The 13964-nt window shown below is 35.1% G+C and overlaps 1 protein-coding gene across 1 annotated transcript in view; it reads right to left on the bottom strand.

Moving 5' to 3' along the window:
• LOC106708256 (talin-1) overlaps positions 1-13964 on the bottom strand; it is a 59892-nt gene that overhangs the window by 26875 nt on the left and 19053 nt on the right. Inside the window, exons 3-20 of the mRNA XM_045682414.1 lie at positions 9892-10005; positions 7957-8075; positions 7098-7252; positions 6854-7009; positions 6561-6664; positions 6281-6422; positions 5936-6127; positions 5349-5427; positions 4954-5122; positions 4375-4547; positions 3837-3998; positions 3260-3351; positions 2804-2892; positions 2349-2468; positions 2121-2259; positions 1952-2032; positions 1739-1863; positions 1516-1617 (exon numbers count right to left, since the gene is read on the bottom strand). Coding sequence (XP_045538370.1) covers positions 1516-1617; positions 1739-1863; positions 1952-2032; positions 2121-2259; positions 2349-2468; positions 2804-2892; positions 3260-3351; positions 3837-3998; positions 4375-4547; positions 4954-5122; positions 5349-5427; positions 5936-6127; positions 6281-6422; positions 6561-6664; positions 6854-7009; positions 7098-7233 — 2061 coding nt within the window. The 5' untranslated portion in view covers positions 7234-7252; positions 7957-8075; positions 9892-10005. The remainder of the gene's footprint in view (positions 1-1515; positions 1618-1738; positions 1864-1951; positions 2033-2120; positions 2260-2348; positions 2469-2803; positions 2893-3259; positions 3352-3836; positions 3999-4374; positions 4548-4953; positions 5123-5348; positions 5428-5935; positions 6128-6280; positions 6423-6560; positions 6665-6853; positions 7010-7097; positions 7253-7956; positions 8076-9891; positions 10006-13964) is intronic.

The raw sequence follows: 13964 nt of genomic DNA on the forward strand, positions 1-13964 counted from the left end.
GTATAACAACTCCTTCTGTAGGATTTCTTCCAATAACACCAACATATTTAAATCTATGACATATGTTGTGTATTGCTATAGGCAAGTATATTTTTTATGGCAAGCGAGGAAGACAAGTCTATGGTCAAATCAGAACTTGGCAATATTCGGCTTGAAAAACCTCTGCAGAGAAAAATCTAAATAATTCATAGGTCTTATGTTCCAGTCTTTTACGATTTCTACATCCATGTCTTTAAATCACAGCATTTCAAAACATTTACGACCCGAATCTGTGTCGTTTCCCGCTACACATTCGTCGTTAGGAAATAATGATTGAATCAACAATAACAGTAATACGAATAGTAGAGATAACACGCATAGTATGTTGAGCCAGTTCTCTCTCCATATCTTACCCATCTCTATCTCTAAACAAACACATTCCGGGCAACATTTCTCATCAGTTCTCGGACATCGTTTCTGACAGAACTGGCATAAACCTAGAGCTTTAGCGTCCATTGCCGAGAAAGTAGGATTATAAAATATACGAATTTCAGTCTTTCCTTTAGGCGATGTTTTTGTATTGTTCAGTTCCACCGTTGTACTCCTATCACGTGTTTCACTCGTATAATATTTCTCGCTTCGCTTTATAAATGTTTCTAAGTCGTCGCGTTTGAGATTCAATTCCTTTTTAGTGAAACTAGCTTCAACTATCTCTTTGTATGTCTCTTTTGTGGTTAAAGTTCGGTTATATTTGTCTATGTTGAGTATTTTCATGTTGAGAGAGCCCGAAACATTCACTTCTGGACCTGTTTTGGTGACGTCATTCCGAATAGTCTGACACTCGATTCTTTTAGAATTATTGTATCTATTGAATCTTTCATTAATGTCGTTTTTGTCGTTGTTGTTAGAGAGGAAGAAACGTTCGCGTAGTAATTTATTTTTAGTTCGTCTATCTATATCGATATTTGCGTATTCATGTTCAGATTTTTCTGGATTAAAGTTTATATTAACATAGTCGTGATTTGAGAAGTCTTTTTTGAGATTAAAAATCTTTTCCGACGTTGATTTTGGCGGAAGTTTTAAACTATCATCGTCTTTGTCGTCTAAATAGTCTTCGCAATTTTCTAGAATGGATTCAAAATCGCTATTATTGTCAGAAGTGCCGGTAGATGGGGTTATACTTTGATTGATTTCGTTTAAAGTGACTGGTCGTCCGGGATTGAAGTGAGTGTTGCAATACTCCAAGCTTCTATAATAGTCGCTATCAGACTCTTCTTGTATAACATCCAGCATTCGTCCCCACGTGTTGCTTGTATCAATATCTTCATAAATGCCCTCATCTTCAACTTGTTTAGGTCGATTACAAGTGACGTCATCGACGAGGATCGTTTCGAAATCGGATCCATATTCCTGTTTATCCTTGTTACCAAAGAAAGCTTTATAGAAATTGTCGTAGCAGTAATTAAGTTTTCTGTACAAAAATGACTTTTTGTTGTTTTTATTTTTCTGTGTACTGTTGATTTTAGTGATATTTACCTGAGTCTCCTTGTCCTCTTCCGTTTCTTCACCGATGGTGTGAAGGACTGAAGTAGACGCTTCACCGACGCGTGATGCAGCATTGAGAAGGTTCTGACGAGGCTGAAGACAAAAGTAAATTATAATTAAGGACAAAATTCTATAATCAATAAACATGGTCCTTCGAGCAAGACTGCATTATTTAACAAGAACTGCAATCTAAATGAAGTCTTTTAAAGCTTACCTCCTTCGTTTCAGGTTCAGCAGCCTTCAACAAATCGCTAAAAGCGCTACATAATTTCCTGGTCGCGTCCAGAAGTTTATCGCCATCATCGGTGTCATCCATAAGAGCGGCAATGGTTTGTACGCCTGCAGAAAATTATCTTGTTTTAATATTTTTTTTCATGAAAACAAACAAATTAACTTTAAGTTTTCAACTATAACATTTTAATTTTACCTTTAGTCATTTCTGGCAAGTTAGTCGTGATAGTAGTAATAGCTGCGCCCACGGCGGTGTGGTCTACTTCTTCTGTGGGACCTATAAAGAACAATATAATAAGATAATAGTTCACAAAAATAAAATTTCTTTGATTAAACTGTCAATAATATTTTAAAATTCATCTTACCCGATGTGAGAGTAACAACTTGCGCTGTAGCAGCATTCATAGCCGCGATTTGTGACGTCACAACTTGCTTGCTGGTGTCCATAGTCACCTGCTTCCATTTAACAGACGCTGCGTCTTGTCCTAGAGCTGGTAAAGAAGCCTGGAAATTACATACATAATGAATATGTGATAAATTGATTCAAAAGACATTGTTATTTTGTATTGTTTATGAATTAAATAACAACTGACCCTGCTGAGACCTTCCTCAGTCTGTCGTATGATCTCTCGACCACCAGTTATAGTAGACAATAACGCGCGTTGAGGCTCAGTTAGTATTGACGTGACGCGCGTTTGTTGCACTTGTGACGCCTGCAAACATTACAAAACAAATCATCATTTACGTCACTTATTTATCATTGTATTTTGAGGTTTACAATAATAGTAGTAAAGTCTTTATTCGTAGAATGTACCTACACAGCCCACTTCGAACACTGCACAGTTCCATTAATAAAGTAGGCGTGAAACAAACAAAAAATCACTGTCAATATCTTCCAAATATCCATTGCACGTTCAAAAATTCTACAAAGATTTTAACATTCATTCAATTTTACATTTAACTTTTTTCCCCGAATACAAAAAAAATAAGAATTTCATACACTAAATTTATTAAAAAAAAAAAAATACTAAGTAAAAAATATACTGACAGTAGGCGGTGTGTGGCCTGTGATGATCTGACCGGAGACGGTGGTCTGCTGCGCGCCAGTGAGGTGACCCACCGCGAACGGCTTAGCACCTAACATCGCCAATACATAACAAGCTTTCAATAAATCACAGCCAAAAAAAAAATTATAACAGCTTATTTACAGCAAACTTGCGTAAAACATGCTATCTCTGTTTTTACAAAGGGAATAAAAAGGATAGCAATGTTATTGAACATGTTTAGACAACTATAAATACTAACGATAAGTATTTATATATTTGCTGGGAAAGATGGTGCTTTTTGTAGGCATAAAAACAAGGTAATAAGCTCCCAGCACTTATTTATGTAAACTAAGTCTGTTTTCTAATTAAATAATAGAAGCTAAATGAATAATTGCAAAATAATTTATAAATAAAGCACTGTACAATTATTTGCAATAAATATAATCCATCAACATTACCTTCTGCTCCCGGTCTGAGTACCGCAGGCTTGGCGACTGACTCCATATTCACTTTGCCTGATTTGAATGTATCATGTTGAATTATGTTGGCCCTAAGATAGAAAAAGTGTAATATAATAAACATTTCATATTTATGTATATAATAACAACTAGTTAAATAAAAAAAAACATTACATTACTATAAAGCGTTAAAAAGGATTCGTCCCTTGACATTTTAAATCCACATTTATTTCACCTACTTTACGGCTAAAATAATATTTGAATTTCTAAATGACAGCTATTTTACTAACATTATAAATGCGAATGTTTAGATGGATGGATGGATGTTTGTTTGAAGGTATCTCCGGAACGGCTCAACGGATCTTGATAAAATTTGACACAGATATAAAACATAGTTTGGAAGAACACATAGGCTACTAATATATTTATTTATAACGCGCGAACGCAGTCGCGGACGACGGCTAGTTACAAATAACAGGAAAACTATTTTAAAAGCCAAGATAAAGTAGTAGCTACAAGCAACAATGCACGCTAACAGTATAACAATAAGTATCAAAATGCCATGTAATATACACACTTGGATGGTGAGACGGAGTCTTCAAGCATAGCTGATCCCTCGTCTCCTTCAATGCCGAGGTGGTCCTTAGCGCGTTGCTTGCGTACAATGATGTCGATGTAGCCAGCAATCACCTGCAGGATTTGCTCTGCTTCCGTTGTCTGCACCGAGTAGTACTGGTCACTGCACAACACAACTTTGTTATTATTTGATAACAAAACTGCCGTACTTTGTTTATTTCCGGCTAAGGAACGGCCTTAATATAGATCTCTCTTACTAAATTAACCGAAGACATCACTTTATTTGGTGTCTTTGATGTAGAGTCTGGACAAATAAATGTGTATAATATTGATTTTTTATCTTGTAAGAAACTAAGAAAGGACTGCAAATCATTTGTAAAATGTGAAAGAGCGCTTTTGCACATGTCTATTATGAAATATATCAATTTTATCTTGAAATAATTATTAAAATAAAATTCAGAATTTCAATATTCAAGAAATTAATTTGCTGTGAAATATCCTATCCTTAGTTGGAAGTTAATTTAATAATTTGACTATACCTGTAGTCTCCAAAGTCCAATGTGAAAGTATTAGGACTGGCACACCAGCGCCGCACAGTGGTCAGCGGCCACGTTTGTAAAATCTCCTTTGTCTTTTCGTCCAAACGCAGCACCGAGTCTTTGGTCACTCCCAGCAGACGCGGCACTAGTTTGTTCTTGCCTTTCATTTTCTCCTACAAAATGTTATTTAATAAAAAAAAATAAAAGAGAAAGGTATGATCATTTATCATAGGTAAAAAACTATTGATCAGTCAAAAATATTTCATTTGCTCTATAGTATTTTCTATTAAGTTTTCCTTACTAATACTATAAATACGAATGTTTGAATAGACGGATAGATTGATGGATGTTTGTTTGAAGATATCTCTAGAATGGATGCATGGATCTCGCTGAAGTTTGGCATAAATGTAGACATAGTTTTTAAGAACACATAGGCTACTAATTAAGTTTTTTTTTTAATTCCTCGCAAACGGAGTTCCGGGTAACGGCAAATATAAAATAATGTAACGCTTCCACCGATAATGGAAAAATATTCTAGAAGTAAGACACAAGTTACAAGTTTATTACAAGTTTACTTACCTTGACCAAGAAGAAGGCTACACCATATGTCTTCAGATCTCTAGCACTCTTGGTGTACAGCACTTTAGCGTCTAGCTCACTCAGACCAGCGTGTTTGCGATGCTCCTTGAATACCTTCTTCTCAATGCCCTTTACCTTCACATAGGACGCAGGCAGGAATTCTTTCAGACTACAACAAAAAACATAGTAAGAATCAAGTATGTTAATTTTCGTATATTGCGGCCATTACGCTATTTCGTTCATCAATTATTTTGCAAATATTCTGAGATATTGTCTAATAAGGTTACGGAAGAAAGTGTTTCACTGGATTTTTTTTACAAATTTAAGAAAAATTATCAGTTTATCTATAATAGCTGTAATATATGTAGCAAAATATAATGTATGTGAATACTTACTCTAAAAAGCCAGTAGTATGTTTGTCTTCTTTATGATCGCCGAATTGTATCTGACACTGTATGCCGGCAAACTCGCACGCTGGAAAGAGAAAAAAAAAAAACATTGCTCGACATGCAAAATAACTAAATTTGCGACAGCCATCTTACTTATATTACAAACTAGCTTTTACCCGCGACTCCGTCCGCGCGGAATATAAAAAATGCACACAAGATAAAAAAAGTTCCTATGTCCGTCTCCTAGTTCTAAGCTACCTCCCCATCAATTTTCAGCTAAATCAGTTCGACCGATCTTGAGTTATAAATAGTGTAACTAACAAGATTTTTTTTTATATATATAGATGAGAATGTTTAGAAGGATGAATATTTGTTTGAAGGTATCTCCAGAACGGCTCAACAGATCTTGATGTAATTTGGCACAAATGTAGAATATAGTCTGGAAGAACACATAGGATACTTATTAAGTATTTTTTAATTCCACACGGACAGGCGACAGCTAGTAAACAACATGATTCAAATAGCCTGTACAACAGCAATTAAAGTAAGAAGTGAAGCATATATTTAGCAAAGTTTTAGTTCCTGTTTGTTACCTTTGTCCTGCGTGATGGGATGTGTGCCGGCGAGTATTGCGTCACGCGCCTGCACGTACAGCAAGTTAAGCTGCACAGGATCACGCGAGTCCACGTTGCGGTCAGAGTAGAACAGCTTGCGGCGCAGCAGAAGTGTCTCTGTCGCCTCCACACCCTGCTCACGTAACGTCTTCGACGGCTCCACCCAGTTCACTAAAGAAAAAAAAATAATAAAAAAACAATATTGGTTGAGGCTCCAATTTTTTTTATATCATAAAGTAGTAAATGAGCAAGCAGCGGAACAAATACTAGTAACGAATACATATAAATTAAATTAGTCTGGGTGTTACAAGTCCAACAATTTACCTTCATCATCAGTCCTCAGTTTCTTCCTCAGCTGCTCCATCTTAGCATCGCGCTCTTTCTCCTGATGTTTACGTTTCAATGTCAATGTTCCGTAGTTTGGTTTCTCACATGGGTCTACTTCTTCCTTTTGTTCTTCGCGTACCTAAAAATTACCACATTATAAATGTATACAAACAATATATTTTTTCATATAAATACTACTATCACTGGCAAATAAAAAGTTTTATATCAAATTATGAGCTGAATTAGAATAAAAAATAAAAAAAATATTATCACTCACCAGTCCATATTCGTCGTAATTGGTGATACCAATTTTCGTGCATATCACCACCATAAGATTTGCCACAATCTGACTGTCGTCCACCAGTAATGTTTTTACAGTTCCTAAATACACAAAATTGTGGTTAACTTACAAATGAACTAACTTGAAATGTGCTAAGAAAAAATCTTGCATACTCAGAATCGTTTAGAGGTTACTTATGCAATCCCATAGTGTATATTTCTCAAACTAAATCTCCACAAAGAGACATCCTTAGTCCTGAGTGGCCTCGCCGGTAAGGTTTAAACACTCACCATCTAACATCCTAACACGCAAGTTCCGTGTTTTCTTATTGTACTCCAGCAGGTCTCCATTGCGCAGCATGTAGTAGTCAAGGCTGCGCGACGCCTCCAACCATATACCCTTCTTGTTGTCCTCTTCTGATGCCAAGAACAAACCGTATTCTTTCGCTGTGGACGTATAATAAGAAACTTAACTTCTATGTACTGATCTTCATATGAATATTTTTTTAATTGTATAAAAGTTAGGAATACTTACGATCACTGGCACTCGCCTCCAATATCTTCTCTCTGATGATGCGACACGCATCGTACACTGTGGTTGAGGGGTCGAACTGTATAGTTTTCACCACTTTGCCGCCCTCCAATGAGATTTTAAGTGATAAAGTTGCCATTTTGCTTAGGGATTGTGCCCTGAAACCAAATACACACATAAATATTAGGAAATTTTGGTCTTTTACTTAGCAAAAAAATTAAATGGTCTTATTTAATTAGTAAACTTGCGCTTGATCATAACCCATTAGTTTATGTTATGGGTCAATAATGATGAGAACTGAATCGCAAAAGTTTCTTGGATTGAAGCAGAGAAGTTTATTCTCAAATTGACATCAAGAAGGCATTCATACATTAACTATATATTTTATGATACTAAGCCGTAATGTATACTATATGTACCTAATATAAAGAATTTATTATTCATTAGAAGCCGATGGTCACGTATATGTAACAATATTTAGCTTATGTCATTCGACCGCCAACGTCTAGGTTGCGTCATGGTTATACAAGGCAATGGCTATGGCTTGTCATTAATATAAATAATTTTAATACAAAATTAAATTTTATTTTAAATCTCAAAACAGAAGATACTAGAAAAAGTAAACCAGAAACTATTAAACGTATGTATAATAAATGTTAACTAACTTAGGTAACTTAAAGTATGTTTTATTAGCTGAGGAAAGATGAGGCGGATTGCTAGTCTACTGTAAAAATTAAAAGCTTCTGAGTTTCTAAATTGTGTACGTTTAAAAAGCAATTTGTGACGGAACATCAATTCATCGTAAACATGTTAGTGTGAGAACAATTATAAGGTGTCTGCAACATATTCTAGGCCAACTAACCTGTGTATAGTAGCGATGTTATCAGGCCTCTCGAGGTCGAGGGAGTGCGCGCTGGCCCTCCGCCGGTGAGGCCCCTCCTGGCTGAAGGAGCTGTGTCGTTGACGGCCTCTGAACGACTCCTGAATGATAATAAGAACATCACTATATATTAAAACAAAACCGTTTATAGTTTTCACTGCCGAAACCAATGCACGTTCTTTGAAAAGAAAAATAGATATAGGAATATGCTTTAGTTTTCTTACTTGAACTGAACATATAACTGCGAAAGCGTTTCACAAGAACATGCGTTTTATTTTCGTTTTACGTTTCGATTTACGCACTTACACTTATTTTTAGTAATTTCAGAGTGACAAGTTCTAACATAAATAATTCTTAAGAATCAACTTTAATTCCGTCGCGTCCCGTAAAAACTCTGAGTAAACTTTCTCAATCAATTAAAAACTTTTGAATAATGTACATTTAAAAAAATCAACCTTCACTTGTATGTCTATATGGTAGCCGTTGACGAAATGAGACATTAGACATAATTTGTAATAAGTATATTTAATGACTCATTAATAATAATGACTAATACTGTAGTTATTATAGTTATTAGTCACAACAAAAGATTTAAAAAAAAAACAATCATATTTAGAGTACGCGATATTTTTAGAAGATGTGACCAATGTAGAAAAGTAATAGTGAAGTCTCATTTTTGCCATTTTATAAAAATCAACAACTTAAATAAATTGAAAGCTATTAAACGGAATGAATGCAATATTACCCGGTGACGGAACAAAATTTAATCGTAATCAATACAACATAGTATACGGGTTTAACGGTACAACATTACGGAGTACACGGCGAGTGGCGAATTACCGGGAAGTTGGATAAAAAGCAGCACGTCCAGCGGCAAGACGTGATACTTCACCGGAACGGGGCGAGCATTGCGGACCCAGTGAGACCTACAGGTGGTCTGTACTGCTGATCTCGATCTTTGATAAAGCTACAAAGTACTTTTGCTAACTGTGTATACAATATTGTTTTATTCCACAGCGACCGGGATTGACCGGAGTGATCCGAAACTATATTTTCCTACTACTAAATCTATAGGCAAAATCTTGTGAAAGTATTGATGGATAGATGTTTGTTAGTTACCTATATTGGCCTACGGATCGGACTGAAATCTAACATCGAATTAGAACGTGTTTTGGAAGAACAAAATGTTTACACAGTTTCTATCCCGGAAAAATTTACAGTTCACGCGATATGTACGTGTTTTTGTTTCTAAAAAAATGTTTTTGAGCTTCTAAAAGCTCACGGTAAAAAATATGTAAATGTATATTTTTTGCGTCGTCTTCATAGCGCACTGCATGATGACATCACGATGCACTAATGTATTTCATAACCAAGGTCGACTACACCGCCGATGTTCCGAGAAAAAAATGTTTATGTACACTTTGCGATCGAGACGAGTATGCTCTCATAGAACTTTATACAATAAACGTTATCAAATGGTAGTGTTTTTTGAGAATAATTTAAGCGTTTGTTGCGAACAAGTTAACTTGTTATGATACAATATTAACATTCAGTTATCAGGGATTAATAACTTTTTAAGTCGTCTATGATAAATAGTCTAAAAATTACACTATTCTGTAGAAATCATCCTCCGAAGCTTTTAGATGTTAATTTTTCCTAGCCTAGCCTAGTCTTTTAGAGGCTAACTTTTGAAGAGTATGAGTGCGTTCCTTATACTTGAGAGCGTATTTAAAGGGTACATTGCAGTTCTATTTTTTAGCCGACTTCAAAAAGAAGGAGGTTATTAATTCGACTGTATTTTTTTTTGTAACAATATTTTCATATGTTATGACTAGTCAGTAGAAACTCAAGCGTCGGATGCTATTTTAAGATTTCTATGGACATCAAGGTAAATAAGGTATAGTATTCAGTAATTACAGAGCGGTGTTGTGTCAGCCGCCTCCAGTTGTCTTGGAGGGCTTGCTCCAGGCGGTCGCGAAGACTGCGTCACGAACTCGCCTCCGCTTCAAATTCGCTCGACACGTTCGCCGTCTGCAATACAAATGTTTTATTGTTTACTAACAAACACATATTACATTTTGTAACCAAGCTGGAGAAGTATAGTATACGACACTGAGATTCTATTTTTATTACATATAGAGAGGTTATATCTATGGATGAGACATAGCAGTCACAGAGAACTAAACCATACGGTTTTTTGATTTGTCAGAATTAGCCATGGTTCTATAGGTTAATAAATCTTAATAGAATTATTATAATTATAAAGTAAACTTTTATTAATGTCGATAATAAAAATGTGAGTCAAGTTGAAATATTTTTGTCTGCACGCAAACCTTGGCCTACTTGTTAAGATAATTCGATGTCCGTATTAGGAGAATTCAATGAAGGTTAACTATGTCCACTCACGTAGAATGAAATATAACTGGAATGAACCATTACTAATGAATTAAATTTAAATTTTCAAACAAGATATTATGTCAACAAAAATGTACGAAGTAAATCGTGATTTTCAGAGAAAAAATTTATTTTAAAATATATTTATCTCTGTTATGAAGATAATGACAGGGATGACGATATGTTTTATACAGAGATTTTGGTCTCAGAAACATATAGTAATGAGTGAATTTAACACATGTCTATTCTTCGTAAATAAGGTAGATATTTTGTAAATAAGTATATTATAGGAACATACGTTAAATCCGTCTATTTCGAAATAAAGCGTATAAATCTGGCGCGTAGGAGTTTACCTAATAATTTATTTTTATCGTTCGGGGAACTAGAACAAATCCGCTTGTACGCCACCGGTTTGTGATGTATTATTGACCGTACATTATATTTATAGACGATCACGAAAGGGCAAGTTACAAGAACTACGAAAATAGAACTAGAAATATAAAAACTGTTGCCTATTTTTACGCATAAAGGTACAGCATTAGAAAATTAGGCATCAGCATCCAATTTACCAAGCCATCACTGACTTATTCCTCAGCTGTCTATTCGATCATTGCACGTAACACGTAACTTTTATTTTCTTTGGATTTAGGAAATTTGTCATATACTTATTATAATTATATTTTTGAATGTTATAGTAAAGTAGTCCACAGACGTCTATATTATTATTAATACCCGACTTATGATGTCACGATGTAAGATTTACCAACACATAAAAACAATTACTCCTATTATGTTGATGGGCGAGCAGGCAGCAGAGAAAACTAAATATCTGTCTTCTATTTTCTACAGCTTTAAGAAAATTATTAAGTTTTTATGACCCTAATCTATTAATATATATTTTAATCTTCAACAACTGCGTTACATTTGAACTGATTTGCATACGTCTTGCTAAAGGTTTTATAAATAACTTAGAAATATAGAATTGTAACAGAATGGAAACAAGACTATAAGACAAATGAAAAACATTGAAGAATGTTGAATTACCATCATCATTCAAAATAGTTAATAATAAAACTACAAGTATAATAAATTTTCACATGAAAAAGTAAAACATTTTGAACGATATAATCATAAAAGCTTTTGATGTAAAAAGCTAGAAAACAACTTGAACCCTAACACTATGGACATAAGAACTATCTAGAGGGTGAGAATACATAGTAGAATTCCTACGCGTTCATTAAAAGGGCCCATAGTCATAAGGGCGCGAGTTATTGCAGGGAGTTTTGCATAAAACGGATTGCAATGGCCCGCAGACGAGCCTTTTGGAATTTTAATACTGTGCAATGATCGAATGGGCAGCTGTGGAATGAGACGGTGATGGCTTTTATACTGTCATAAAAAATTTAAGCAGTACAAAATAAGAGCTCTCGTAACTCATCTTTTGGTCCTAGTCTTCATTGTTGTGGGTGAGAGGAGCTTTTGAGTAGCAATGAACTTACTTCAAAATCGAGTCCTTGTGATATATGTGAATATGAATTTGGTCACAGCATTATACCCTTCGACATTACGAGGTGACATTTAGACAAAACAACGTATTTCTGACAGGGTGTGAACTTTTTTGTTTGTAACGCGTCAGAGAGACAATGACTGAATAAACTTTCCGTTTTTTTTTAATCTGCACATCCACAATACTGCATTTGATTTGCTTAAAATGCTAATAATAATACGTAATTTCCCTCAAGAAGTCATTAGTGTTAAGCAATCAATTGAAATATTTGTCCCAACAATAGAAGGTACCTGGAACAACGTTCAACGAGAAACATCGCTTTCATAAACTCCAAAGTACATTATTAATGAAAACTTCATAAACAAGCTATGCCCCCGATATCAACTTGCCCCCGTCAACTGAGAGCGCGAAACCGTCCAAACTCATTTACTTCACGTTTCCACTCCGCTGAACATTGTGCTTTCATTTACATGATGCGACAATGGACACGTTATGTGACATCTAAATAAATTAAGGAAATTAAAAAACAGAAAACGAGAGGTAAAAGGGTTAGTAATTTGGAAACCTTTAAAAATTTATTATGAAAAAAATTGAAGACACTGATCCAGTGCAAGTTCAAGTGACTGATGATCAAGACAAACACACTAATCCAGTATCCTCGAATCCACAAAAGTCATTGAAAATGAACAATAATCGCGTAAGTAATACAAAAATAAACGGCAAAAATAATGGATAAACCTTTCCATATCACAATAGAAAAGACAATAGTAACCCTAGACGCAGTTAATAGACTTGATAAATTAATAACAGCCCCTCGGGCCTGTCGGGAACCTCTCAACGCCGGCGAGACAATGGCGACAAAGGGTTGTGTGACAAGGCTGACAAAACGCAGCCTCCGACACATCACAGCGCGTGTCATCTCGACATACGTGTAGCATAGTTGATAGCCTGTTATCGTATATAGTTACACTATTGTGTGATTTGTTGATATCCATTAGTGGATTATCTGCTAAAGGACAGTCCATTGTTTCATTCTTTCATGAAGTACTCGTGTGTACAATATAGCAAATTAGAAAGATTTTGGAGATCTTTTATGCTTGATCAAATAATTGGATGGGAACAAATAACCAAACTCTGGCTTGTTGGGCTACCTTGAAATTAATGTGCCGCAATACAACGAAATCAAAGCAGAATAGAGGTAAGTATTTTAGAAGAATTGAGTATTAGAAAATCCATTTGATAGCCCCTACGTATGTGACGGGAACTGCCGCTTCAGCTTTTTTCCAATTATTATGACAATCGGAGGTATCACTTAGGCAGTTGTACTCAGTACTTTCCGATTGTTTATCAGAACAGCTGCGCTCGCGCATTTTAAAACATGTAACGAAAAAGTTAACTAGTTCATTTTAAATAACTTAGCATTTTAATGCTTATTGCAAATTTTCATAAAATTGTAAAATTAGTGTACGACATATGACATAAAAAGTAATTCGGCACCTTAAAACTGCTCTTGTAAAGTTTGTTTTTTTTTAACTTCGGGCAGTTTATGTGAGCCATCGATTTATACTTTAGTACAATAACAAGCGCTATTTGGCAACTCGTTTTTTTATACTAAATGGTTGCAACCAAGCAAGCGGCCCCCAGAATTCGCTAAAATAGCAAAGTGACCGCTGTCCTTAGACAACTTCTACAAGTTAAAGGGTAGCAGATGCTTTGCATTCCTTAAACATTCTAAATTAAGGTTGAATATTCTATGAAATATTAAAAACATGACTAAATATCAAACTTACCGTTGAATTTGGATTTGGTTCGCAAACATAACTCTCTTTTTAATTGAAAACGTAGAAAATTATCAACGATAAGAATATAGAAAACTATAAATAAATGTAGGAAAAGAAAAAACTCCGTAAAAATCAATCTCAAGAGCGACGATGTGCTTCGTTAAGATGCTGTGGGTCTTCCGATAGTCCGATTAAGTCTGTTGCTAAGAGAGTGAGCGTAGAAGAAAATCTATAATCCTATGGGATCTGCACAAACAAGTAATACGCATGCGTTATCCCCTCCCCCGATTTTATGATGTGATTTGAGA

Source organism: Papilio machaon, chromosome 19, assembly GCF_912999745.1.
Source record: "Papilio machaon chromosome 19, ilPapMach1.1, whole genome shotgun sequence".
Taxonomy (NCBI): Eukaryota; Metazoa; Arthropoda; class Insecta; order Lepidoptera; family Papilionidae; genus Papilio; species Papilio machaon.